The sequence below is a fragment of the Psammomys obesus genome, unplaced genomic scaffold (genome assembly GCF_907164565.1).
Source record: "Psammomys obesus unplaced genomic scaffold, mPsaObe1.curated_primary_1811, whole genome shotgun sequence".
Taxonomy (NCBI): Eukaryota; Metazoa; Chordata; class Mammalia; order Rodentia; family Muridae; genus Psammomys; species Psammomys obesus.
The window spans coordinates 845,443-872,313 of record NW_026596039.1 but is presented as its reverse complement, the minus strand read 5'-3'; the positions used below and the strand labels follow the sequence as shown (position 1 = coordinate 872,313).

General features: G+C 50.6%; 1 protein-coding gene across 13 annotated transcripts; it reads left to right on the top strand.

The window, feature by feature from the left end:
* The first annotated feature begins 7,923 nt into the window (after window positions 1-7,923).
* On the top strand, window positions 7,924-24,961 carry Robo3 (roundabout guidance receptor 3). 13 transcript variants are annotated; one of them, XM_055622241.1, is made up of 28 exons: window positions 7,924-8,390; window positions 11,755-12,081; window positions 12,376-12,533; window positions 13,255-13,375; window positions 13,471-13,609; window positions 13,855-13,982; window positions 14,203-14,327; window positions 15,793-15,964; window positions 16,244-16,449; window positions 16,690-16,771; window positions 17,075-17,237; window positions 17,775-17,941; window positions 18,475-18,599; window positions 18,806-19,031; window positions 19,211-19,332; window positions 19,584-19,755; window positions 20,101-20,286; window positions 21,024-21,047; window positions 21,126-21,168; window positions 21,378-21,517; window positions 21,865-22,059; window positions 22,212-22,350; window positions 22,479-22,691; window positions 23,067-23,218; window positions 23,327-23,437; window positions 23,624-23,791; window positions 24,186-24,397; window positions 24,660-24,961. In XM_055622241.1, the coding sequence occupies exons 1-28, from the start codon at window positions 8,231-8,233 to the stop codon at window positions 24,669-24,671; spliced, it is 4,188 nt and encodes a 1,395-aa protein (XP_055478216.1). In that variant the 5' UTR covers window positions 7,924-8,230; the 3' UTR covers window positions 24,672-24,961. The 13 variants fall into 13 exon arrangements, with proteins under 13 accessions (XP_055478216.1, XP_055478217.1, XP_055478215.1 ...); XM_055622242.1 differs by having other exon boundaries at window positions 17,072-17,237; window positions 18,478-18,599; window positions 24,210-24,397; XM_055622240.1 differs by having other exon boundaries at window positions 17,072-17,237; window positions 18,478-18,599.
* Window positions 24,962-26,871: the final 1,910 nt, after the last annotated feature.

The window sequence follows — 26,871 nt, the reverse complement described above, 5'->3', positions numbered from 1 at the left end:
CACACACACACACACACACACACACACACACACACACACACACACACGTATGCAACAATTAATGAAAGACAAGACCATAAACTTGAAGGAAAACAGTGAGGGGTATACGGGAGAGTTTGGAGGGAGAAAGGGAAGGGAGAAGTGAGGGTGATGAAATTATTAAACTCATAATGAAAGAAAAATAAGGAAAGTGAGCTCACCAGGTGTAGTGGTCCATACCTGTACAGCTTTAGCACTCAAGAGGCTGAAGAGCAGGAAGAGGTTGAATTCATGCCCGCTTATACAACACAGATTGAAAGGAAAGCAATCTGTATGTTGTTATGAGACTTTAGGCAGGTTGCTTAAGCAAAGTAACTGTGTATTTCAGACAGAGTCTCATGTAACTCATACTGGCCTCAAAACTCAGCTGGGTAGCCTTGAACTTTTGTCTTCATTTCCCAAGTGCTGGGGTCACAAGAAATTGATCACCACAACTGGCCTAAGGATAATATTTTTAATTAAATTTTTAATTTTTATATTAATTACAGTTTATTCACTTTGTATCCCAGCTGCAGTCTCCTCACACCTTCCCTCCCAATCTCACCCTCCCTCCATCCCTCCCTCATCTCCTCCTCTGCCCCTAAGTCTTTTTTTTTTTTTTTTTTTTTTTTTTTTTTGTAATCTTTAAAAACATCTTACATTTGGGCTGGAGACCTGGCTCAATGATTAAGATCACTGGCTGCTTTTCTGGAAGGCCCAGGTAATATTCCCAGCACCTACATGACAGCCTACAGCTGCAAGTAGATCAGACATTTGTGCAGATAAAACACTCATATACATAAAGGAAATACCTAAACTAACTGTAGCATGCCTGTGGAGGTCAGAGGACAACTTGAAGAAATTGGCTCTCTGGTTCCACCATGTGAACTCCAGTCATCAGGCTTGGTGGTAAGAGTGTTACTGGATGAACCCTCTCATAGGCCTCCATGGATAAAAGTACAGCAGAGGAGACAGTGAGATGGCTCAGTGTGTAAAGGCAATTGTCACCAGACTGACAACCTGAGGTTTGGTTTTGTTTTTCTGTTTTCTCAAGACAGGGTTTCTTTGTGTAGCCTTGGCTGTCCTGAACTCACTTTATAGACCAGGCTGGCCTCTGCCACCTCCAGTGGTGCGATTATGGGTGTGCACCACCATGCCCAGTGACAATCTGAGGTTCGTTTTTTTTTTTTTTTTTCAGTTGTGATTTTTAAAAATTTTTTATTATTAGTTACATTTTATTAACTCTGTATCCCAGCTGTATCTCGCTCCCTCATTCCCTCCCAATTCCACCTTCCCTCCCTCATCTCCTCCCTGCCCCTTTCCAAGTCCACTGATTGAGGAGGACCTCCTCCCCTTTCATCTGACCCTGTTTTATCAGGTATCTTCAGGACTGGCTGCAAAGTCCTCCTCTGTGGCCTAGCAGGGCTGCTCCTCCCTTCGGAGGTGGGGAGGTAAAGAGCCTGTCATTAAGTTCATGTCAGAAATAGTCCCTGTTCTCCTTACTAGGGAAACCCACTACACAATGGAATACTACTCAACAATCAAAAACGAGGAAATCATGAAATTTGCAGGCAAATGGTGGGATCTAGAAAAGATCATTCTGAGTGAAGTATCCCAGAAGGAGAAAGACACACATGGTATATACTCGCTTATATAGACCTATAGGATATGATAAACATACTGAAATCTATATACCTAAAGAAGACAAACAAGAAAGAGGACCTGGGGTAAGATGATCAATCCTCACTTAGAAAGACACATGGGAGGTGCATTGGATGTAGGAGAAAACAAGTAACAGGACAGGAGCCTACCACAAAGGGCCTCTGAAAGACTCTACCTAGCAGTGTATCAAAGCAGATACTAAGACTCATAACCAAACCTTCGACAATCTGAGTTTTATCCACTGGGACCTACATGATATTAGGAGATAACTGGTTCCCAAAGGTTGCCATTTAACCTCTACCAATATCCCATTATATGGTTTCTCTGACTCTCCACCACAGAATAAATATATTTTAAAAATATGCTTTTTAAAGGTGCTAGAGAAATAGCTCAGTGGAGCTATTTAAGAGCCTTGTAGCTCTTGCAGAGTTCCGTCCCCCCAGACCCACATTAGGCAGCTCACAACTACCTGCAACTCTACCTGCAATACACATGTAAATGTATATACACACATACACGCACACAAATGAAAATAAAGCAATAATTAAGATTTTTGTTTAAGGGCAGCTAGTGATGATGGCTACGAAGTGAAGACAAGATTAGGAGTTGGGGCTAGAGAGATAGCTCAGTATTTACAAACACTGGCTGCTCTTCCAGGAGACCAGGGTTCAATTCCCAGCACCCACAAGACAATTCACAACCATTTGTAATTCCAGTCCTGGAGTATGATGCCCCCTCTCTGGCACTGCATGCACATGATGAACAAATACACATACAGGCAGAACGTCCATAGGCATTAAAACTACGAAAAGCAGGGGGGTGGAGGGGAGGAAGAAGAGGAAGGAGAAAGGGTGGGACTAGGAGAAAGGGTGGGAGGGGAGGAGGGAAGGGGCTACAAGGATGTAAAGTGAATAAAATAAATAAATAAATGAGAAAAAACAATAACAACAACGATAAAATGAAAAAAAAAATAGGAGTTCAAGGTCATCCTTCCTTCAATACATAGCCAGGTCAGTCTGGGCTCCATGTGTCAAAGAAACCTAATAAACTAACTAACTAACTAACTAACTAACTAACTAACTAACTAACTAACTAACTAATTAATTTTAAAAGAATTTATCTTAGTGGGTCATGTTGGTACACTTTTCTAATTCCAGCAAAAGGTGCACGGGTTTGAAATCAACCTGCTACACAGCAAAACCCGCCACAAAACCAACAGCTGGGCCTGGTGGTGCATGCTGTAATCCTGGCACCTGGACGCTGAGCAGGAAGAGTTTAGTCTAGTCTGACCTAGAGAGTCAGAGCCTGTATCAAAACAGCTGGTACAGCTGCACGCACCTTCAACCCCAGCACTTGGGACACAGAAGCAAGAAGAGCTCTGTGACTTCAAACAAGGCCAGCCTGGTCTACAAAGCAGTTTCTGGCCAAGCTGAGCTACATGGTGTGACCATGCCTTGAAAAACAAAAAAACAAACAAGCAAACAAACAAACACCCCCAGCCAATAACAAAATCCCAAACAAATTTAAATAATAAAAAATATCCTGCAGGTATACATATGTGCATAGATATATGTGTATATGCACGGAGTTTATTTGTACCACTGCAAAACAAAAATTCAGAAATAAATGAAATTTTTCTAAGCAGGAAACTGATTATAAGCGCATGGTACATCTATGCACTGGACTGTTCAGCATGATACAATGGTGTTCAGGTTCCCAAAGGATAATGATATATGTGCTTAGATGCTTTTTAAAAACCCTGAAAGAAGGGCTAACGATGTAGGGAGAACAGCTCCACTCTCCCTAGCCTTTGTTACATCTGCAATGAGACGTGCACATACTTCCTCCCAGGTGCCTACAGATTTCTGGACTTGGCAGGGTGTATGGCAAAGCGTGACTCTGCAGGCCTCTCCGTTGGAACCCTGTAGGGAAAGGGATACTCTTGAGCAGGGGTCTCTGGCTTATTATCTCAGCAGCTACAGGGTCTCAGCCAACAAGCCTTGGCTCCTGCCAGGGAAAGCTCCTGCTGTCTGCCTGTCAGCTGGGTGCCCCTCTTTGCTCTCTCATCGCCCCCTCCTGTCACCTTCCTAGCCCCTGCTGGCTGGGTCACTGGCCCCTGGCATTATCATTCTGAAGTTAACAATCCTGTTGGGCCATTCTTGGCATAGCCTAGTGGGGGCTGGGCAGATGTTAGGTTCGTGTGTCCCTTCCCCCTACAAACACATAGAAACACACATATGTTCAATGGGTATTCATGCCCTGGGAACAGATCCAGGCAGGGAGAATGATGGGAGGCAGTAGGCTCTTGGGGGGGGGGGGTATAAACAGACAGTTCTGTGTGTGTGTGTGTGTGTGTGTGTGTGTGTGTGTGTGTGTGTGTGTATCAAGGAGAGCAGAGACAATAATCAGTAGGAGATTGTGGGGGTTGTCTTCAGACTGCCCTCTGGGGCAATCACATGCCAGCAGCTTCATCCACTACCAGCTGGCATATGGGGTTTGGACCACCAAGAAGCCTTCCCATATGGCCCCCCAGCTTGGTCACTAAAAATTCCCAGTCACATTCTCTGGCCTTCATGCTGGCAGGAAGCCAACAAAAGTTAGCCTAGGGTACTAATCTCTTGCCCAATTCATATCCCCCCTCTCTTTCTCTCTGACAGGTGGGGAGTCTCTTTAGAGGCACTTGATTCCCCAAACACCGCACATGTGGGATGGATTCCTGTCTGACACAGTCACTTGCTTAGCCTAGTCTCCAAAGTGAAAGCCTGGGAAAGACTTGTCTTCCATGTCTGCCTCATCAACCCCTGCGCTGTGCTCGCCCCTGTGGCTCCACCTGTGAGCACACACTTCTTTCCCTTCGAGGTCAGTGTGTATCAGGATACACACTCGGTCCCTCCCACCCTCTTCGCTCCTTGTCACTTTCCCTCTTCTCTGCCAACTCTCCTTTAACACCACTTTTTCTCTCTCCTCTACTTTCGAAAGTTCAACTCTACATACTATTGTCAAAAGAAGCTCCTGGAGTAATATAAAGAAGAGGCCTGGGGCTGGAGAGATGGCTCAGTGGTTAAGAGCACTAGTGTTGTCCCAGAGGAGCCTGGTTCAATTCCCAGCACCCACATGGCAGATCACAACTGTCTGTAATTCCAGGATCCAACACCCTCATACAGGCAAAACACCAATGTACATAAAATAATTTTTTTTTTTTTTTTAAAGAAAAGGCCCTCAGCTGGATATAGTATATGCCTGTAATCATAACACTTGGGAAGTGAGGTAGGAGTTCAAGATCATCCTGTGTCTGAGGCTAGTCTGGGCTATCCTATCTCTACAAACAAACAGCAACAAGGCCCACCCCCACCCCCAAACCAAACCAAAATAAAGGAAAAGGAGTTGCTTGAAATTCAGCTCTTGAAATTCTGGCTCTTCCTTCAGCCCAAGGGGGAAGGTTATAAATCAAAGGCCTGGGGCTCAGTAGTTAAGAGCACTGACTTCTTTTCCAGAGGACCCAAGTTCAATTCTCAGCACACACATGGCAGCTCACAGATGTCTGTAACTCCAGTTCCAGGTCCTTTACAAAGACAAACATGCAGGCAAAACACCAATGCACATAAAATAAAATAAACAAATTATTAAAAAAATAAACCCAAGGCAGAGGTGAAGTGTCTTCGATGCTTGCGAGGCAGCACAAATTAGGAAATGGAGGTGGGGTTATTGCTGCCTACCCCAGCTAAGCAAAAGACAAAAGCCAGAGGAGTGATAATTTTGGCTGTGGGCTGGTGGGAGGAGGTAATCAGGAGCCACATTCTTCAGCACAACAGCCTTTGGAAGCAACCCACCCAGCAGCTGTACTTAAAAAGTGAAGGGTTAGTTTCCTGGCTGCCTGAAGTAAATGATGGAGGGAGAGTGGACGTGTGCTCTCCACTCGGCCATGTCTTCTCACTCTGTTCCACCTCTGCCAGAGGAAAATCTCTGGGGACCCTGCTGGGTGAAGAGCTGGAGGAAGGAGACGGAGGAAACTTGTGTTATAGACTCGGTAACTTAATTTCCAGGCACCTGCCTTGAGTCCTTAACCACTTTTGACTTTAGGTCGGAGCTGGTTTTCTGAGAAGGAGTAATATTGTAGAGATAACAAACACAGAGGAGAGAGTGGGCAAGAGAGAAGGAAAACCAAGCAGGAAAATATGGAGATTTTTTTTAAGTTGGTTTCAAAATAAGGAGAGAGAAAGGGAGAGAGGGAGAGAGAGAGGAGGAGAAGTGAGATTCACAAGATGGACCACAGAGCGGCCAAGAGCCCTAGACGTCCTCGGTTTGTTCAGCCTCCAAATCCAGATGACAGGGATTAGGAAGCAGCCGTGCCCATGGGCTAGGCTGCCGCCTCCGCTGAGGGAACCCAGAGCAAACACGCCCTGATCCCCACATAAAGGGCCAATTAACTGTACGATCTCCGGAAACAAATCCGCTAACAGGGTGACAAGCCCCTAGACGCTGGGCGGGCGGTGTGTTTGCCCAGAGGCCGGCCAGGAGCAAATGGGGAATTAGGATGGGGCAGAATCTGCACGCTGTGGAGGGTTCCAGTGTTCCCAGCTCCAAAGCAGGGCCTGGTGCCACGAAGTTAAGTTTCTGTCCTGCTTGGGCTTCTGATGTGATGGAAGCTGTGTGACCCGCCAGAAGGAGGCCAAGCTGAAGGTCTCTAGGATCCTGAACCTGAGGATCAGACCTATCGCCTCCTATCGTCTTGAATGGCGATGTCCTGTAATTGGCTCTCCTGCTGTAACTGGCTCTCCGGTCTAGTCCTGCAACAAGCGTCTGATGTTAAATTCTAACTCTTTAGTACCCTAAACTAACCCGGTCTCAAGATCTGCCTGGATTTTGTCTCCAGTGAATGCAGGGTCCCAGTTCAGCACCCACAGGTGACACACTGGCCTATCAGCTCCCAGGGCTCTGACTCCCGTGGGGCTGTTGAGTGCCACCGCTGAGTTAGTCCCGCCTTGAGGTCAGGTCCTGGGCAGGGGACTCTGGTACTAAAAGCCCCCGAGTCCGGAAAGGGAACGGATTGTAGGAGTCTCTGGACACGCTTGCCAGCGGAACCACGCTTCTCTGCTGGTTGGGCTGCTTTCGGTTTGGAACCGGACCACAGCTGGGACCTTCCACCGAGCAGCCCACACCCCTCTGAGCTCTCTTCCTGTGCAGCCCCTTTGTCCCAGGGTTTAAGGGCGATCCAAAACCCATCACTTCCTTGTCCGCAGAACCTGCCCCAAGATGGGAAACCCAAGGTCTCTGTCTCACACCCAACATCATTGCCAGGGCAGGAAAAGTGTGTGCAGGAGAGGGGAAGAGCAAGACTGGGACATCTCCAAGGTTAAAAGAACCCGAGGAAGGTCAGAACTAGGGCTTTGGCTTTCGAATTGCACATCCCACACCGCCCTAACACGGAGGACAACCAGCTGGTATCCGGTTCCAGCAAACTGTGCACAATTTGGCATCCGCCCGGTTTATTGCACTTTGCTCCCTTTGTCCCAGGCTTCTTGGTCCCACTCTCGGTCTCTTCAAAAATTGTAAAAAACAAAAAAAAACAAAAAAAAAAAAAAAAAAACAAAAAAAAAAAAAAAAAAAACAAAAAAAAAAAAAAAAAAAAAAAAAAAAAAAAAAAAAAAAAAAAAAACAACTTCCTAAAACATGTCAGCGCAGAGCACCGCGCTAGGCTAGTAAGTGCGATCTGCCTGGCAGCTTTCCGGAGTTCCTTCCAGTTTTACCCAGTTTTACACAGTTCCGAGGAATTCCTGACTGGCGGGTCTGGAGCAGGACTCCAGGTCAAGTCGAGTCACTGGATTCCCTGGGCTCGTGGAAACTAGGATTCCCACAGTAGATTAGGGAGAAGCCCCGCGCCTGCACGGGGTTGGGGAAGGGTGCGAGGGGGGCGCTGATCCAAAGGTGGATCTTCCTCCTCTAGCTCCCAGGTATTCATTCTAACACCCTGCGCTCAAGCCCCAGGAATTTGGAAGGCCGGGACATTGGGAGCCCAACTGCGCCTGCTCTTCCAATGCCTCAGTTTCCTTGACATCCAAGAAAGAAGACAGTTCCTGCTAGAAATTTAGAGAGAACGGCAGAGTCTGACAGAGGCTCAGTCCTCGCCTTGGGTGAGAAAAAAAAACTCTCCCGCCAGGTTCAGAGCAACAACATTTGACTAGAAGAGTGCGGGGCGGGGACTGTCCCTCGCGCGCGCGCGGGCGGCCCAGCTAGTGGCCACTCCGGCGGAGGTGGGGGTACGGAGGGAGGCGGATTAAGCCCTTAATTACGGCGTGATCCGAGTGGCACCTGCTTTCCGCCCGCCCGGCTCCCGGGGGATTCCGGCACTGTGGGGTGGAGAGGAGAACCAGCGAAGGAGGACAAGTCGCGCGGACGCGCGGACGCTACCCGGGCGAGCCCGCAGGACAGCGGCACCGTGGCTGCCGCAGCGCGCAGAGGCTGTGGAGGGGCTCCCGGCTCCCGGCCCGCGGGTCCTAGACCCAGGGGCTGGGCTCCGAGCCCCCAGCCGAAGACCCGGGCGGGCCGCGTCATGCTGCGCTACCTGCTCAAAACCCTACTGCAGATGAACCTGTTCGCGGACTCCCTGGCCGGGGACATCTCCAACTCCAGCGAGCTACTCTTCGGCTTCAACTCCTCGCTGGCAGCGCTCCACCCTAGCCTGGTGCCTCCCGGAGACCCCTCCAACAACGGTGAGGCTGCCCGACGGGGACCTGAGATTTGGGGGTCGGGGGCGACAGAGGGGCGTGGAGGGGAAGACAGAAGCGCCCCTTCCCTTCCAGGCCCTGTCAGGGCCCTCCTGGGAAGCGGGGTCCCAAAGGAGCAGCTGATTTGGGGTATCTGCCCGTGGTGGAGGGCTGCTGATTTCCTTTCTCCCCATCTCCCCTACTCCCCACCCACCACCCCCACCCCAAGTGGGAGAACTGTGAAGGGCAGAGGAAGGGAGGGTAGAAGAGGGGACACCAGCCCGTCAGGGCTAAACCGGTCATTAGGCAATCCACCCAAGCAGCAGACGTCACTTCAAGGACCTGAAGTTTTCAACAAACTCACCCAGAGCAAGGGTGAGAAAGCCCCAATTTTGTAGGTGTTTTGCTGCAGAGGGGACTGAGTCAGCGATCTTTCCAAGGGAACTTGGAGCCTAGTTTGTGTCCCCCGTGAGACTCACAGCTGACCCATCCTGGCAGAGCGGCGGTGAGGTCGTTACCGCTGATTACAGGGATTAATAAATAACTTGAGACAGCGCTGCCTCCCTGAGCACCACTGGCAGCCTGGAGAGGGGCCTGGTCGCGCTCCCTGCCGGCCGCCTCCCGGAGTCTCCCACCGGGACGCCTCTGCGGGAGTTAGGGTAGGGGCCCCGGACTCCCTTGGCCATCCTCCGCCTTTGCGGCAGACCTAAAGGAGGCGCGCGGAGGGGAGGGGGGTGCTCTAAAATTCTCTCTCTCTCTCTCTCTCTCTCTCTCTCTCTCTCTCTCTCACACACACACACACACACACACACACACACACGAACTCACACTCAGGTGCGGGGGAGGAGCCCCAGAGCCCTATTTGCATGGCCATTAGCTATTCATTAGGCTGCCGTCAAGCGTCCCTGGAGACCGGGGGGTGACAAGGAAGAAATTCCAGGGAAAGGGAGCCCACAGCTGTGTCTGCAGGAATTAGAGGGAAAGGGTGGACCGGAAGGGTGTGGTGTATAGGGAAGGAGTTTAACACGGGCTGGGGGGTTCTGTCCCCTTGGAGGAGTCCCAAGAGGTTGAGCAATTACTTTCAGGGACGTCCCCCTCACCTAGAGCTTACGCCAGACGCCTTCTCATTTAAGCTTGACCAACCAGCGAGGAAGATGTAGGAAAGGTGTTTGTTGTTAGCCACAAACTGCCACTAGGAAAACACAGCTATGGGTGGGAAGGGGTGAAGAATAGTTCAGTGATCACAAAACAGCATAGAGCAAACTCTTGGCATCAGGGAACCTAAATGCATTTTCATTGCACATGAGAGGTTTGTGACGTGGGGGTGGGGTAGAAATACTAGCGCCCCGGGTTTCACTCAGGTAGAGACATGTGAAAGTGTGAGGAAGGAAAGATATTAAATAACGGTAAACTTGCCATACTTATTGGTGTGTGAACAACCTCTGTGGGTTTTGGATGCCCACATTACAGATAAAGAAGTGAAAATTAGAGGCTTGGGTGTTTTTCTTTTTTGTTTTGTTGTTTTGAGGCCCATACTACCTATGCAACCCAATTCAGCCTTTGAACTGTCCCAAATGCCTCCACACCCTGAGTGATAGGTTTACAGGCATGAGCCACCACTGGGCTGAAGTTAAGTAAGTTGACCAATGTATTACCTCTGGGAAGTGTCAAAGTCTGACGATTGCAACTCAGAGCATCTCAAAGCCAAAACCTGGGCTCTAGTGCCGGAGCCCGCAGGCAGAGTCAAACAGTGCCTGAGTGGGGAGTGAGGACAAATCACACTTCATAGGGGATCGGCTTGAGAGGGCTGTCAGTCTGACTGAGGCAGCCTGGATTTATTCCAGGGTTCATTATTTTTAGGCAAGCAAGTCACATCAATACAAGTAGAAAAAGGTGTGGAACCACCTAACCCTTTTTCAAAAACTACTTCCCCAGGTGAAAACATAACAAAGCAGCTTAACAAGCAGCTCTCCACACCACGGTGTGAGTCCTAGTGATCCAACTCAGCTCATCAAGCTTGGCCACAGGTGTGTTGCTTAAGCAAGAGGCCATTTGCGTCCAGGTGCCGAAGGCTTCCGGGTTACCTGGAGCATCCGGAACTGTCTCTCAGGCTGACGTTGTCTGTAGCTGCGTCCCAAGGCTCTCCACACTCTAGCCACACCAGGGACCTCTCTCAGTGGAGTATTTCCAAATCAGGACTGGGAGGGAACAGAGAAAGGAGACACGTGAGCAGCCGAGGTTCCCTCTGGAAAGGAGACTGAGAAAATGATTCTCTTCCATACTTGGGAGAGAAACTGATCTTACCCCATCAGTCAAATCAACTCCACCAGGACAGAGTCCGCACCCGCTACTATGCCTCAGCTTTCTCTACATCGGAACTCTTAAAAGGAAGGGCAAGAAACGAAACCTAATCCCCCACTGGGCTTAGAACCAAGAGGTCCCTGAGGATCTTGGAACAGGGTAGGCGGGTGGGGGCGAGAGAGAGATAGAGATAGCGAGAGAGAGGTGCAGAACAGATGCGCCCAGTAGTCCCCGGTTAATTAAGGACACCAGATTGTGCAAGGCAGCATCGCCCCCTACTGGGAGAAGCGGGTTATAAATCCTTTTCCAAAGGTTGTACTGAGAGCGCGGTGTCAGTTTTTAACTATCCTATCCTGAGCAGGAATGATGGTGGGAATACAAATGGGGGCGTGGGCTAGGGCACGGGAACATTTGGGGGTGAGGATGACACCTGGATCCCAAACTTAGGGCGGTAGATGAACCAGGTTTAGGACGGAGGTGTGTGGGCCGAGAGAGAGGCAGGAGCAGAATCTATAGAGAACTGGTCCAAGAGAGAAAGGAGGGAGAGGAATTTCTTCCTCGGCTTTGAAAACTGTGCCCTTTAGGAAAAGCAGCACCACTCGCATTTCTACTTCCACCATGTTTAATTTCTGTGGCACCACAGGATCCCTGGAAATTTACAACAACAACAACAACAACAACAACAACAAGCTTACATAGGGCCTCACAGCATTCAAATTAAGAACCGTTTCTAAACGCTGAGCATGGGGGGCGCACGCCTTTAATCCCAGCACTCTGGGAGGCAGAAGCAGACGGCTCTCTATGAATTCGAGGCCAGCCTGGTCTACAAAGGGAGTCCAGGGGAGCCTTGTGTTAGGGAAAATAAATAAATAAATAAAATCCTTTTTAGTTTCAACTCCAGCCTACGGAGCTGGAGGGGAGATAGGAGGGCTGATGGAGCCGGCTCTCCAGCAGAGGAAGCATGGGAGATGAACGCGGCAGAGGGTGCTCTTACTCTCCAGAGCCTTGGTCTTCCCTCCCCCTGCCCCGATTGTCTTGCCTGGAAAGTCGGAGCCACCTCCTTCTCCAGGGTCAAGAGCTGGGTCGGAGGATGCCATGCCACGCATCGTGGAGCAGCCGCCAGACTTGCTGGTTTCCAGGGGCGAGCCGGCCACTCTGCCCTGTCGCGCTGAAGGTCGGCCTCGACCCAACATCGAGTGGTACAAGAACGGGGCGCGTGTGGCCACCGCACGGGAGGATCCGCGTGCGCATCGCCTGCTGCTGCCCAGCGGCGCCCTCTTCTTTCCCCGCATCGTGCACGGGCGCCGCTCTCGGCCAGATGAGGGTGTGTACACCTGTGTGGCTCGCAACTACCTGGGAGCTGCCGCTAGCAGAAACGCCTCTCTGGAAGTAGCTGGTGAGAGTTCGTCCTCCGATGCTTCTAGAGTCTGGAGCAGGCGGGAAGGCCTAAGAGTTGGCCTGAATTAATGGGGGCAGGGGGGCGTGTCTCAGCCCACTGAACATCTCCCCCGCCCACCCCCCAACAGAGACCTTTAGTCTCTAAGGCCAAACCTTGACTATAGAAGAGACAATGGGTTTGACTCGGTATTTCAGAACTCTGGTTGGCTATGACCCACCCTCCTCCCAGACCTTCCCTCCGCCTTGTTCATTCTTCTGACCTTTCTCCGCATGGCTCCTTCTCCTTTTTCAGTCCTCCGTGATGATTTCCGGCAGTCGCCTGGGAACGTGGTGGTAGCAGTGGGGGAGCCAGCAGTAATGGAATGTGTGCCCCCTAAGGGGCACCCAGAGCCTTTGGTATCCTGGAAGAAGGGCAATGCAAAGCTTAAGGAAGAGGAGGGAAGGATTACTGTGAGTGTGTGTGTGCATGCACATGAATGCAGGCAATGGTCTAAGGAGCACATGCATGTAGGTCATGAGTCCAGGACATGTCTCAAAGAAGGAAGTCTTGAATCTAAGGCAATGCCTTGACCCCTTTGGGGGTTGCATATCAGGTATCCTGCATATCGAATATTTACATTTTAATTCATAGAAGTTGCAAAATTGCAGTTACGAAGTAGCAACAAATACTTTTATGATTGGGGTCACCACAATATGAAAAACTGTATGTATTAAAGGGTCACGGCATCAGAAAGGTTGAGAACCACCAACCTAAGGGTCTTGAGACCTGGGAATGATGTGTCTAATGTCTTGGTAATGTCTGAAGTTAAGCTACTGAATAAAAGACTGAGGTAAGAAAAGTAGAGAGAGCCGGATGTGGTGGTGCACACCTCTAATCCAAGGTGGAAGCAGGCAGATCTCCTTTAAGGCCACTGGTCTACAAAGCAAGTTCCAGAGCACTCAGAGCTAGACAGAGAAACCCTGTCTCAACCCCTTGCCCCTAAAAAATGTGGGGAGATTGCACCATGATGCCCCTGGGACCCTATATCTGACAAGAGCCAACTTCATTAGTTTTCTTCATTGTCTTATTGTGAGAACTAGGTAAATCACACACACACACACACACACACACACACACACACACACATTTTGATGGCTGTAAAGGACCAATGTTTTCATCGTTATTCTCCAGATACGCGGAGGAAAGCTGATGATGTCACACACATTCAAGAGTGATGCTGGCATGTATGTGTGCGTGGCCTCCAACATGGCTGGAGAACGAGAGAGTGGAGCAGCTGAACTCGTGGTGCTGGGTAGGCACGAGACACTTTGAGTTATGGGAGTGTGCAGCCTAGTGAGCAAGTAGCTGTGCAAAACCCCTGACAGTTCAATGGCTCCCACTCTGTAGAGCGTCCCTCATTTCTGCGTAGACCAATAAACCAGGTCGTCCTGGCTGACGCCCCTGTGAATTTCCTGTGTGAGGTGCAGGGAGACCCCCAGCCCAATCTACGCTGGCGCAAGGATGATGGGGAGCTGCCCACTGGCAGGTGAGAAGCCCCTTCCTTCGGACAGCAGGGGGACTCAAAGAGCCCAGACCCTGCCTGGCCCCTGCACAAAGAAACCTGTTTCCCAGAACAAGTGGTCCTTGCCTGAACTTATCTCACACAGTGGGTACCATCTCCTGCACCCTTTGAGTCCTGCCCTGCCTATCTTGACCCTGTTGTTTGTCCTGGGGGAGAAGGAGGCGGTCTGTAGCTGTGGCCAACCCAGCTTGGGGTGGGGAGTGGAGCAGGTATGAGATACGGAGTGACCACAGCCTTTGGATCGGCCGAGTGAGTGCTGAAGACGAGGGAACTTACACCTGTGTGGCAGAGAACAGTGTGGGCCGTGTGGAGGCCTCTGGCTCCCTCAGTGTTCACGGTGAGGGCGCCTCCTGGGACAGCTTGCAGGGGTGATATGAGGGATGGTGTTGGAGGAGAATGGGGAGAAAGGACAGAGCATGAGTGGGGATAGATGACTTAAGACGCTTCTGGAGGGAGAGAGAAGACAGAGCCAAACAGATCTGAGCAAGAGATGGATGCCTGCTCTATTCAGCCAGCTTTGGACAGTCCCCCTTTCCTTATCTCTCTCTCCTTCCCAGTCCCACCACAATTTGTGACTCAGCCCCAGGACCAGACAGCAGCTCCTGGAGAAAATGTGTCTTTCCAGTGTGAGACCAAAGGAAACCCCCCACCTGCCATCTTCTGGCAGAAGGAAGGGAGTCAAGTAGGTAGCTCTTTCCAAAGCTCCAACTGATTTTCCTTCTGGATCTTTCTCCCCTTCACTTTCTGCAAACTTCTCTCTCAGATTCCTCTCCAGAAACTCTTGGAGGTTGTTTGAGAGGAGTAAATAAAGTGATGACAATTTAAAAAAAAAAAAAAAAAAGCATAGAGAATTTGGACACTTGGAAAATTCAATGATAATGCAGCAATATGTTAGTGCGGGACAGTGCTGAGTGGCCAGTTCTGATAGACCAAGGCTATTTTGAGAGTCTAGAGATCCAGCTAGGTTTCTCTTTCTCCACACCCTCTGGGCCTTGACGTTTGGACATGAAAACTGCTCTGTAAACCAAGTATTGAAGAAATTAAAGTTGCTTAGGGTAGATTACTTGCTGTGTTTATAGCTCCTTCAACAGGGTGGGGGGAAGAGCTCACAGTCATCTCCTTTCTACCTAATGAAAAACAAAACAAAACAAAACACAAGATCCCACTATCAAAAAGAACAGAAGTTACAACCTAAGTGGCCTCCTCTAAGGGAGGAACAGATCCTGTGCTGCAGGGTCGGTACAGTAAACCTGAGTATCTACACACTACAGGAAAACTACAAGGTTTTTATCCCAAACCCATGCCCACAATTTTCCAACATCTCCACCTCTCATGACTGCTGCATTTTAATTAGGTCCCCGTGGAGATAAAAATGATGATGCCAGGAGGGAGTAGGAGGAGGTAGTCAGAGCCTCCACTTAACCTGTTTGTCTAGAAACCCAAACCTATTTCCCCTCCTTTTCATATGTTTATCTAAAGTAAATGCTAAGCCAGTAAATATTTAACACAGAGTTAAATAAAGAGTTTTATAAAACTTTCACATGATTTCTTTATTTTAGCCTACTGAGTTGATCCCTCAGCTCTGAGAGTCAAATTTGGGGAAACTGGGGTAAAGACAATGACCAAGAGGTTTTATTTTAGTTACTGTTGATTACTTGAAAAAAAAAAAGAAAAAAGAAAAAGAAAAAGAAAGATTTATGTGCATTGGTATTTAGCCTGAATGTATGGTTATGTATCCATTGGAACTAGAGTCACAGACAGTTGTGAGCTGCCATGTGGGTGCTGGAAATTGAACCTGCGTCCTTTAGAAGTACAGCCAGTGCTCTTAACCCCTGAGTCATCTCTCCAGGCCCCAGGTGGTTCATTTTCTGAGCTAAGGTTGGTCTCTAACTTGTAACTGCCTGCCTTATCCCCAGGCCTTAGTTCTTTAGAATTTCTCAACCAATAAGTCACAGAGCTGGGGCATGGATCCCAAGATCTTCTAATAAATGTCCATCATTTCTGTGAGTTGGGCAAACTAATTTGGCCAGGGTTATAGCAATGGCTGGAGGCAGAGGGCAAATTAGAACCTTGGGGTTTCTCTCAGCAGGTTTTAGAGCTCTCTGCACTCTGCCCACTCCATATTTTGTTTCTTTGCTTTGTCTTAGGTCCTGCTTTTCCCTAGTCAGTCACTCCAGCCCATGGGACGCTTCTTAGTCTCTCCAAGAGGCCAACTCAACATCACTGAAGTACAGCTCAGGGATGCTGGCTACTACGTCTGCCAGGCTGTCAGTGTGGCTGGCAGCATCCTGGCCAAGGCCCTATTAGAGATAAAAGGAGGTATGTGTCCATGAAGAAAGGGCTGAACCCATGTCTGCAAAGAGATTGTTTAAAGAGACTTGTTTCCCTTGGATGCTGTTCAATGTGTCTAATAGGGAATGAGCATTTTTCTGAGGGACATCCTTGATGTTTGGAAACTAGCAGCAGAATGGTCCCAGGCAGAGATAGAAATGATTATCAAAGTCCTCTTGGAAGACCAGGAGGCAGGGGTGAGCTAATGAAACAAATACAGCAGAAGGACAAGGGGCTGCTTTCCTGACTCAGTTCTTCCTCTCCCAGCCTCCATGGATGGGCTGCCTCCCATCATCCTCCAAGGACCAGCCAATCAGACACTGGTACTTGGCTCTTCTGTGTGGCTGCCATGCAGAGTGACTGGAAACCCTCAGCCCAATGTCCAGTGGAAGAAGGATGACAGGTGGCTGCAGGGGGATGACTCACAGTTCAGCTTAATGGACAATGGCACTCTATACATTGCCAGTGTTCAGGTGAGTGCCATCCCTAGAATCCTTGTAACTGAGACTACCTATCTACTGAGACTACCTATCTGGTCCAGATTCCAACTCTGTTAAGTACCAACTAGGCATCTAATCCATTTCTACCTCTCTGCTCTCTCAAACTTCCTAAAATATCCAGCATCTTCCTCATCCTTCTGTTACCTGCCTCTCCACCCCTTCACCCTACCTTGCTCCACTTCCAGTGGGCCAGCACTCTACCTTCTCCTACAGGAGATGGACATGGGTTTCTACAGCTGTGTGGCCAAGAGCTCCATAGGGGAGGCCACATGGAACAGTTGGCTTAGGAAGCGAGGTAAGATTGTCCATTTTCCTCTAGTCTTGCCAGCGGCTTTCTCCAAGTTTGCTTTAAAAAAAAAAAAAAGTCAATGTCTCCCAAGCCCCAGGGTTAATTTTATCGTTCAAATGCCTCGCCACATTGGTGGGGATGAGGATGGACTGGAGCATCTGCGAGGCAGATGTGAGTCTGGGTTAGTGTACATGTTGCCTCAAAACCATCACCACTCTCTGAGCTCCACAGCTTTTCTAGGAAAAAGGTGGGTCACACTTTCTTCCCCTCCCCCTCGGTCTACCTAATGATAATCTATCACTGCAGAAGATTGGGGAGCATCGCCAGGTCCAGCAACAGAACCCAGTAACCCTCCAGGGCCTCCCTCTCAGCCAATAGTCACAGAGGTAACCAAGAACAGCGTCACCTTGACCTGGAAGCCCAATCCACAGTCTGGGGCCACAGCTACCTCCTATGTGATAGAGGCCTTTAGGTATGGAGACAATAGTGTGTGTCTGTGGACATGTGTTTGCAATGCATTTATGTACATGTAGCACATAGAGGCTACAGCATAGTATCACGTGACCTCCCCCAAGGTCTGTGAGACAAAGTACCGCTCTGAACCTAGGCCTGGTTGGTTAGACACGCTGACTAGTCTCTGGGGATCCCCTGTCTCTACCCTCCTTCCCTAACAAGTGCTAAGATTACAGATGCTCCCACACCAGGGGTTTATGAGTCCACGGGATCTGGACTCGGGTCCTCATGCTTACTCAGCAGGCATTTTACCAACAAAGCCATCTCTCCAGGCCCATGGAGACAATTTTCTTAATATAAAGCTGGATAATTAAAAAGAGGGGATCCTATTTCCTTAGGGCCTTTGCTATTTGGGGGAGAATGATTCTCTAGACCCCCTCTATCCTAAGGTAAGGACGCAGTATGGTATGGTTCTATACAGAATGGGTGAGATTGAGTAGACAAGTTGAGGATTCCTGCCTTAGACCTAAAGTCCTGTCATCTCATTCCTGTTTAGCCAAGCGGCTGGCAACACCTGGCGGACAGTGGCAGATGGGGTGCAGCTGGAAACACACACCATCAGTGGCCTGCAGCCCAATACCATCTACCTGTTCCTGGTGCGAGCTGTTGGAGCCTGGGGCCTCAGCGAGCCCAGCCCTGTCTCTGAGCCTGTTCAAACCCAGGGTAAGGCCAGAGGCCTTATGGGTGTGGGTATGAAATGAGTAATAACCAAGAGCACCTCCCCAACCCCATCCAAACCACAGAATGGTGGCAGTCCACGGGATTTTCTTTTGATAGGCCAGGTTTACACTGATGGCCCGGGCTATGACAGGAACTCATGTGTCTCTCTCAGGAAGGGCCCAAGAAAGGAAGGAGGGAGAGGGAAATGAGGAAGTGTGATAGTCATTCATTTTGGTAGCCCCCTCACCCCTGAGCCTCCTAACTGTATGTAGTACAGATTTAGTTAAGACTAAAAGGGACTTGGGGGACTCGGGTGCCTATTAGAGACAAGGAGTTGGGGCCTTTAAAGAACGCACAGAAAAGACATTCACATTAGCTGCTTCCCCAGATTACCTCCCTGTAAGATTCCCCCGATACAGTTGTTCTGTGCTGCACTGCCTTACAGTCTGGGAGCCAGGCAGGGACGGAACATACACATGGCCTTAGTACGAATGTCTTACCTTTGGCGGCCCCTGCTGACTGGGTTTTTTGGTCAGCAGACAGCAGCCTATCTAGGCCAGTGGATGACCCGTGGAGAGGCCAGAGAGGACTAGCTGAAGTGACTGTGCAAATGCAGGAGCCCATAGTCCTTGGGCGCAGAACTCTGCAGGTGTCCTGGACTGTGAGTGTGGTGTAGGGATGTGGTTAAAGGTGGGGGTGACAACGGGGGACACGACACGAGGGCATCTGAGAAGGAGTGTGAGTAGGAGCAGTGTGGCTGGGGAAGGCAGAAGGAATGAAGTACAATGAAGTACTGGCTGGGCCTGGGGTTCTGTATGGCTCCAGCCTCCTCTGGGCCTTTTACACACTTTGTCCTGTTTCCTACAGGTGGATGGTCCAGTCCAGCTGGTGCAAGGGTTCCGTGTGTCTTGGAGGATTGCAGGCCTTGACCAGGGAAGCTGGACAGTACTGGACCTACAGAACCCTCACAAGCAAAGTACTGTGCTGAGAGGACTCCCCCCAGGGGCCCAAATCCAGATCAAGGTGCAAGCCCAAGGCCAGGAGGGGCTGGGGGCTGAAAGCCCTTCTGTGACCAAGAGCATTCCTGAGGAGGGTAAGGACGCCTGCACAGTGATGTCTAGACTGGAGAGGAGGGAGATTCGAAAAGCAAGGTGTCTGGGTGGGAAGGGAGGCTGCTTTTCTGTTCACTCGTGAAAGAGCAGGGAGAGTGAAGCTTGGGGCAGCTTGCAATGACTATCTGTGTCCTTCTTACCATGCTCCACCCTGGGCTAGCCCCCAGTGGCCCCCCTCAGGGAGTGGTTGTGGCCTTGGGGGGTGATGGCAACAGCAGTATCACTGTATCCTGGGAGCCTCCGCTTCCCTCCCAGCAAAATGGGGTCATCACTGAATATCAGGTACAGAGTTGGACTGGAGATTGGGTGATTGGGCTGCAGGCTGCGGGTGTGGGCGGGGGAGGTGAGACATAGGGCCTAAAGTTATGGTGGAGGTTCCCATAGGGCTGGCTTTGGGTCCGGGAAGAGTTTCGGAGAGAGCAAAGGGGTTCAAAGCATTGTCTCCAGGCCCGATTTTTCCCTAACTGGAGCGTCAGTTTCTCCGTGGGGCCTAACTCCAATTCCTGACTACACTCCTATCCGGGTCTCCCTAGGTCTGGTGCCTGGGTAACGAAAGCCGCTTCCATCTCAATCGATCTGCAGCAGGCTGGGCACGCTCTGTCATGTTCCGGGGACTGCTACTGGGCCAGCGCTACCGAACCCTGGTGGCGGCAGCTACCAGCGCTGGCGTGGGCGTGGCCAGTGCCCCAGTGCTAGTGCAGCTGCGTGAGTCTGGTGGTGGGCCTGGGTGAGCAGGGCTAGAGAACTTGGGGGAAGCCAAGAGTGGCAGAGCTTTCCTTTAACCCCCTCACTTGGGAGGCAGAGGCAGATGAATTGGAGGCCAGCCTGGTCTACATAGCGAGCTCCAGGCCAGCCAAGGCTACAGTAAGCGCTTGTCTCAAACAATTAAGAAAATAAAATTAGACAATAAAAAAAACTAAAAATAATAATAATAAAAAAAGTAGCTTTTGGGGGAACACACTGCGGTAATTGGGTTTACGGGTCCGGAATGGCGCCTTCCGAGCCCCTGGATTTTGGGTTCCTCTCCTTTCATCTCTCTGACCCCTACAGCATCCCCTCCGGCAGCGGAGCCCGGGCCCGAGGTCAGCGAGGGGTTGGCGGACCGGCTGGCTAGGGTGCTGCGGGAGCCCGCCTTCCTGGCTGGCAGCAGCGCGGCCTGCGGGGCGCTGCTGCTCGGGCTCTGCGCTGTCCTCTACCGGCGCCAGAAGCAACGCAAAGAGCTCAGTCACTACACCGGTGAGAGCCACGCCTCTGGGCACGAGGTGGCTACGTGGGCGGGGCTCCTGGGGAAGTGGGGCCTCCCCTGAGCAGGTGGGCGGGGGCTGAGGTGGGTCCCCGGGGGGGGCAAAGAGCGGAAAGTCGGCTGGGGAGTGAGAGGGCGGGTCCAGAGTGAGGAGGACCTGAATTTGGATGAAGGAGTTAGGTTTAACGCGGGGACACAGGCTTTGCAGCTCATCCTCAGTAAACAGGAAAGAACGGTTCAAGTTGCAGGGCCTGTGTGACTCTTTGTCTAGACTGGCCGGCTCTAATATCTACGCTTTAATAAAAGCGATCTCCGGAGAGATGACAAAATCTGGAGAGGTTGAGGTCAGAGATTTCTAAGTTTGGTTACACGTAGGAATCACTTAGGAAAGCTTTAGAGAAAAAAAAAAAAAGTGAGAATGAAGCCGGATGTGGTGGCACTTACTTATCTCCCTAGCCCCAAGCAAGAAGGAGGATCAGTAGTTCAAGGCTATTCTTGGCTACATAGGGAGTTCAAGGCCAGTCTTGGTTACATGTTATCCTGTCTCAAAAGGAAAAAAAAAAAAAAAAAAAATGGAGACCTGAGTCCCATTCCAAGACATTAGTATAAAATTGGTTTCATGTGCAACATAATTAGATATGGAACCAGGACCAAGGAGTTGACAAACAAATGGGGTTCCTGACCACTCACCTCATTTTCCCTCTTCTTTTTCCGGGTTCCTTTTCCGAAGCCTCCTTTGCCTACGCACCTGCAGGTAAGCTCTCTACTCTGTGGGGTTCAGAACCCCAGTACCGGCTCTTCTCTTACCGCTTCCCCCCTTCATCTTCCTCAGTGTCCTTCCCACACTCTGAGGGCCTTTCTGGATCCAGTTCCAGGTAATTCTTGTGACCTTTGTAACGATAATTGTTTCTACAGATAGAGTGCCCCTTCTACTCCAGGCCTGACCACCTCTCCATGCTCAGCCTCTCTCAGTTCCTACCCCTAACCATCGTTTGTGTCCTATGACTCTTGATCTCTGCCATCTTCCTCCCTTTGCTGGCCTCTTTTGGCTCCCCATTCCCAATATTCACCTGCTCCCCCTTAGGCCACCCGTGGGCCTTGGCCCTGCTGCCTACCCATGGCTGGCAGACTCCTGGCCTCACCCATCTCGAAGTCCCTCAGCACAGGAACCCCGGGGAAGCCGCTGCCCCAGCAATCCTGACCCAGATGATAGATACTACAATGGTGAGGAGCTCTAATTCCCTTAGGAGCACACCTACCCCCATCCCCCAAGACTCAGCTCTCCCCCACCCCCACTTCTCACTTGTCAGCTTCCTGGGGCACACTGAAGGGATCTGAGGAACCCTGGTCTTCCTGAGGTTGGTTAGTCCTTGGGGGATTAGGGAATGGACCTTGGGCTTGAGTTACAGAACAGCCATCAAAGCTTAACCTTTGCTTTGGTTTGACATGTCAGACTTGGGGTAGGGGAGGGGGTTGATCCCACAGAATCTCCTTCTGCCTTCCATTTTCCTTTGTCCCCTATGTTTGTGTGTCTTCCTCCTCCCCTGGGCCTCGCTCATTCTCCTCCCCAGAGGCGGGAATCTCCTTGTACTTGGCTCAGACTGCACGGGGTGCTAATACCTCTGGTGAGGGTCCTGTCTACAGCACCATTGACCCAGTAGGGGAAGAGCTGCAGACCTTCCATGGAGGGTTTCCTCAACATTCTTCTGGAGAGCCAAGCACCTGGAGCCAGTATGCGCCTCCAGAATGGAGCGAGAGGGACAGTGGTATGACTCCAATTCTTAACCTTTCCGTTTTAGTCCTAGCCACAATATCCTACATGCTCTGGCACCTGGCTTGTCACTTCCTTCTGACACACTGACTCATCTCTGCCTCTTTCCTGCATGCACCTGGTGTGCTCCCTATCTCCTCTCCTCAGGAGCCAGGGGAGGCAAAGGGAAGCTTCTGGGCAAACCTGTACAGATGCCCTCGTTGAGCTGGCCAGAAGCCCTGCCACCACCTCCCCCTTCCTGTGAACTAAGCTGTCCAGAGGGGCCTGAGGGAGAGCTGAAGGGCAGGTAAGGATACTGCCAGAAGCACATGCCCCTCAAATGTGGAGAAGCCCAAGACTAGAGCAGGGGGCAGAGAGGCTTCCAGGGGAAGACATGATAAAGCTACTCAGTCCTTCACGTCTCATCTGCCTCAGCTCAGATCGGGAGGAATGGTGCCCACCAATGCCTGAGAAAAACCGCTTGATTGAGTCAAGCTCCAGTGGAGCCTGCCTGGTGGCTCCACCCCAAGGGGAAACTCCCTCCCCTACCTCTTCTTATGGAGAGCAGTCCACAGCCACTCTTACCCCTTCACCTCCTGATCCTCCCCAGCCCCCTACTGACATCCCCCATCTCCATCAGGTGCCCAGGTAAGGAGGTCTAGAATACCCTGTATATGATGGGCCCTCAGTATGTATTTATTCTGTGGCTGAATGGGTGGATGGATGGATGGATGGATGGATGGATGGATGGATAGGTGAAGAGGGTACAGAGGTCTCATGGCTATGTCCAAGTGAAAGTGTGATGTGGGAAGGGAGACTCCATCTAACAGAACTTCTCACTCATCTTTCAGGCTACCTTTCTTTGGAGTGGGTCTGCAAACCTCCAAGGCATTGCATGCAATCATGGATGTCCTCATGCTTCACTAGTTTGAGGCCTTGTGGGGGACAGCTCATATGTTGCCTATCTGAGTGTTGGGCATGAACATATAGCACAAAAAATGCTGAGGTCTTATGTCATTGCAGGAGGGTGCCCCTTGGGCCAAGTTCTCCTCTCAGCGTATCCCAGCCCACTCTGAGTGGCCACGAAGATAGGCCTGCTGGCCCGAGTGCTGTCCCTACGGTCTCCTATCACCCCACCCCGAGTCCTGTCCCTAGTACAGGCTGCAGTGCTCCAGGTGAGTCTGCTGACATTCAACTCGCCCCAAGCTTGTTTTCTCTTTACCTTCCACCCCCTTTCTCACTCCTTCCCAGACCTGCCCCCTTTTTGTCTCTTAATACTACAGGGAGAGCTCACCAGGTGACTGGAGAGATGACTCCCCCACTCCATGGACACCGCGCCCGAATCCGGAAGAAACCCAAGGCTCCTCCCTACAGAAGAGAGCACAGTCCTGGGGGTGAGAGGACCCCTGGGCTTGGGAAATGGTGACAGTTAGTAGAGAGAGCAGGCAGGAAACCAAGAGGAATGGAGCAGGTGACACCAGACCTTAGGTTTAGTTGCTTCCCAGTGTCAGGGATGGGGGAAAGGGGAAAGAGTCTTAGTGCCAGAAGAAGCAGGAGACTGAAAACAGGTTTCTCTCCAGACTTGCCCCCACCACCCTTGCCACCACCAGAGGAAGAGACAAACTGGCCCCTGGGTCTGAGAACAGCAGGCAGCATGTCTTCCCTTGAGCGAGATCACAGCAGCATCAGGGAGAGAAGAGTGGTGCAGGCAGTGCCTCTAGGGGCCCAGCGTGGGCCCCACACAGATGGTAAGGAGAGCCAGGTCATCAGGAGGGGGCTGGAAGCTTGCAGAAGTCCCAGTGGTCCCCAGCTCATGTGTCTCCTTCAACTGGATTAATGCATGTGGTCAACCCTGATGCTGGCTTTTGTCTTTCACTCTATCTCTCAAAAGTTCTCAAGATTTTCCCCTCTAGGACTGAAGCTGAGGATGAGGAAAAAGTAGGGCCTGTCCTCCCTTCCCTAAGCTCTCTACAGGCAGGAGCTCCCCACATGTTTTTGAACCCCTGTCATATCAGGGTCATGTGTTAGATCCTCAACCTGTCAGAACCTAGTGCCCATCCCTCGTCATTACTCAGAGCTGGGAGAGTGCACAGGGTGGCCAGTGGGCAAGTAGTGACAGTTTGCTTCCTCCTGGGGGCCCAGCTATACTTCTGGATTATGTTGCAGAAGAGGCCTGGCTCCCATATGGCAGACCGAGCTTCCTGAGCCATGGCCAGGGCACCAGCACCTGCTCGACCGCTGGTAGCAATTCTTCCAGGGGTTCCAGCAGCTCTCGAGGATCTCGGGGCTCTCGGGGCCCTGGACGCAGCCGGAGCCGCAGCCAGAGCCAGAGGCCAGGACAGAAACGTCGAGAGGTGGGAACCAGAGTTCGTAAAGAAACAGAGCAGAGGGCTCTGGGGCGGGAGGTGATAGGCCGGAGGGAGACAGAAAAGTAGTAAAGGGCTTGCAGAGGACATCACAAAGAGAGGGTCTAAGGGCTGAGGGCATAATGACACATGACAGTGGAGCCTGGGTATGCCATAGATTAGAAGGCTGATCCCTTCCTGTGCATGGCCTGTCACAACATAGCAGGTTCCCCCTCCCAAACCCCTATTACACACACCTTTTTCTCCTTAGGAACCAAGATGACCCTTCATGAAACCATGAGCTTATTGACAGCTCCACAGGGAAAGGATGGGAACCCTTTCCCTGGTCAACAGGTGTGAGCCAAGAGGAGCAAGGACGGGTTGCCCTTCCTCCCAGCAATGATGCTTGTGACTCACAGAAACCTACTGTCCTCAGCAGCTTTAGGTGTCTTGGGAGCCAGACAACTAGCTCTTTTTTTTTCCATATATTTTTTTTTTTTTGGACTGAGACATGTTTGTACAAAAGGGAAAAAAAAAAAAACAGAACAAAACAAAAAAAAAAAGCATCCCTGAGCCCTGCTTGTCTGTTTTGTGCACTACAGCGAGTAGAGTGGACTGTGAGGGTCCGTAGATGAACACACACTGGTGGCTTCTGCATCCCCTGGATTTCTGTTAAAATCACAAGATAAGGACAGGTGATAAGTAACACTGACCTGGCCTGCACCACGGAGGAGCTGAAGTCACTGTCCACCAGCGTGTCATGCTACTGTCCTCCAGGGTGTGAGTCCACTGTCCTCCGGTGTGACAGCCCACTGTCCTCCGGTGTGGACACTGTCCTCCAGTGTGTTACTCCACTGTCCTCCAGTGTGACAGTCCACTGTCCTCCAGTGTGATAGTCCACTGTCCTCCAGTGTGTTACTCCACTGTCCTCCAGTGTGATAGCCCACTGTCCTCCAGTGTGGACACTGTCCTCCAGTGTGACACTGTCCTCCAGTGTGACAGCCCACTGTCCTCCAGTGTGATAGTCCACTGTCCTCCAGTGTGACAGCCCACTGTCCTCCAGTGTGATAGCCCACTGTCCTCCAGTGTGACACTGTCCTCCAGTGTGACAGTCCACTGTCCTCCAGTGTGACAGCCCATTGTCCTCCAGTGTGACAGTCCACTGTCCTCCAGTGTGACAGTCCACTGTCCTCCAGTGTGACAGTCCACTGTCTTCCAGTGGGATGGCCGACTGTCCTCTAGTGTGATAGCCCACTGTCCTCTAGTGTGATAGCCCACTGTCCTTCAGTGTGTGATAGTCCACTGTCCTCCGGTGTGTGAGTCCACTGTCCTCCAGTGTCTTAGTCTGCTGTTCACTGACGTACAAACAACTTAAGGGAGGAAAGGTTTATTTTGGCTCAGCTTTTCAGGATCTTGTTTTGTGGGAATGGTGAGGCAAAGTGTCATGGTGGAGCAGAGCTGCTCCCCTCATAGCATCCAGGAAGCTCACAAACACAAGAAGTGGCCCCGTTAAGAGGTGTCTTTTAAATACATCATCCCAGTGACATTCTTCCTCCAGGCATGCCACGTCTCCTAGTAGCCCATAAATGAAGTTAGTGCCTTCCTGACCAGTCTTCTCTCAATAGTGACACCAGTCAGGGGTAGTCTTTTACCATATAAGCCTGTTGGAGGAACATTTTATATCTAAACTATAATACCCTGTTGCAACTCTAGGGATATTCAAATAGCCAACACATAGACTGCTGTCCCACCTTCAGAGAACTGAGCCAAGCTCTTCTTTGGTGCCCTCCTCCAGGGCCCATCTGCTTTTCTGTAAGAGAACACTCACCTCACGATAAATGTAAATTAAGAGCCAGTCTGGCATTTGCCTGTAATCATAGTGCTTGAGAGGAGAAGACAGGGAGATTAGGAGTTCAAGGCCAGTTCCAGCTACATAGCAAGGTCTCAAGACTACATGAAACCTAGAGTTTGTCATAGATATATGTCCCAGTCACTCTCTGTGCTGGCTTCTTGAAGTCCTCCTTGCTTCTTGCCTGCTCCATCCTCTCTAAATAGCTTGGACTTTCAGAGCCATGACATTGCCCTCTACTTTGACCTGAATATTTGTGCAAATACCCTTTCCCCTTCAGTCTGGCAAGCATGGCTGGAATGGTTTCAAGAGGAATTTTGCCAGGAAGCTAATGAAAAAAAAAAAAAAAATCTAAAACGGGGGAAAAAAATCAAACGGACATGTATCTGGAACATTCATTGCTCCTTTCAAGATCCTGCAAACCAGCCAGGCTGGTCACCCCAGTCACAGCAAACTCCGGGAAGAGCTGCAGGATTTAGAGAAGTAGCACCACTAGGCCTGCTGCTGACAGAACCTTTCCTGCACACGCACTAGAGGTATCTTGTTTGGCCATGCTCAAATGTGTGTTGTGCCCAATGACCTTTCCCACCATGTCTGAGCGATGAAGGTAGCCTGCCCTCTAGTGGCTTTCAAT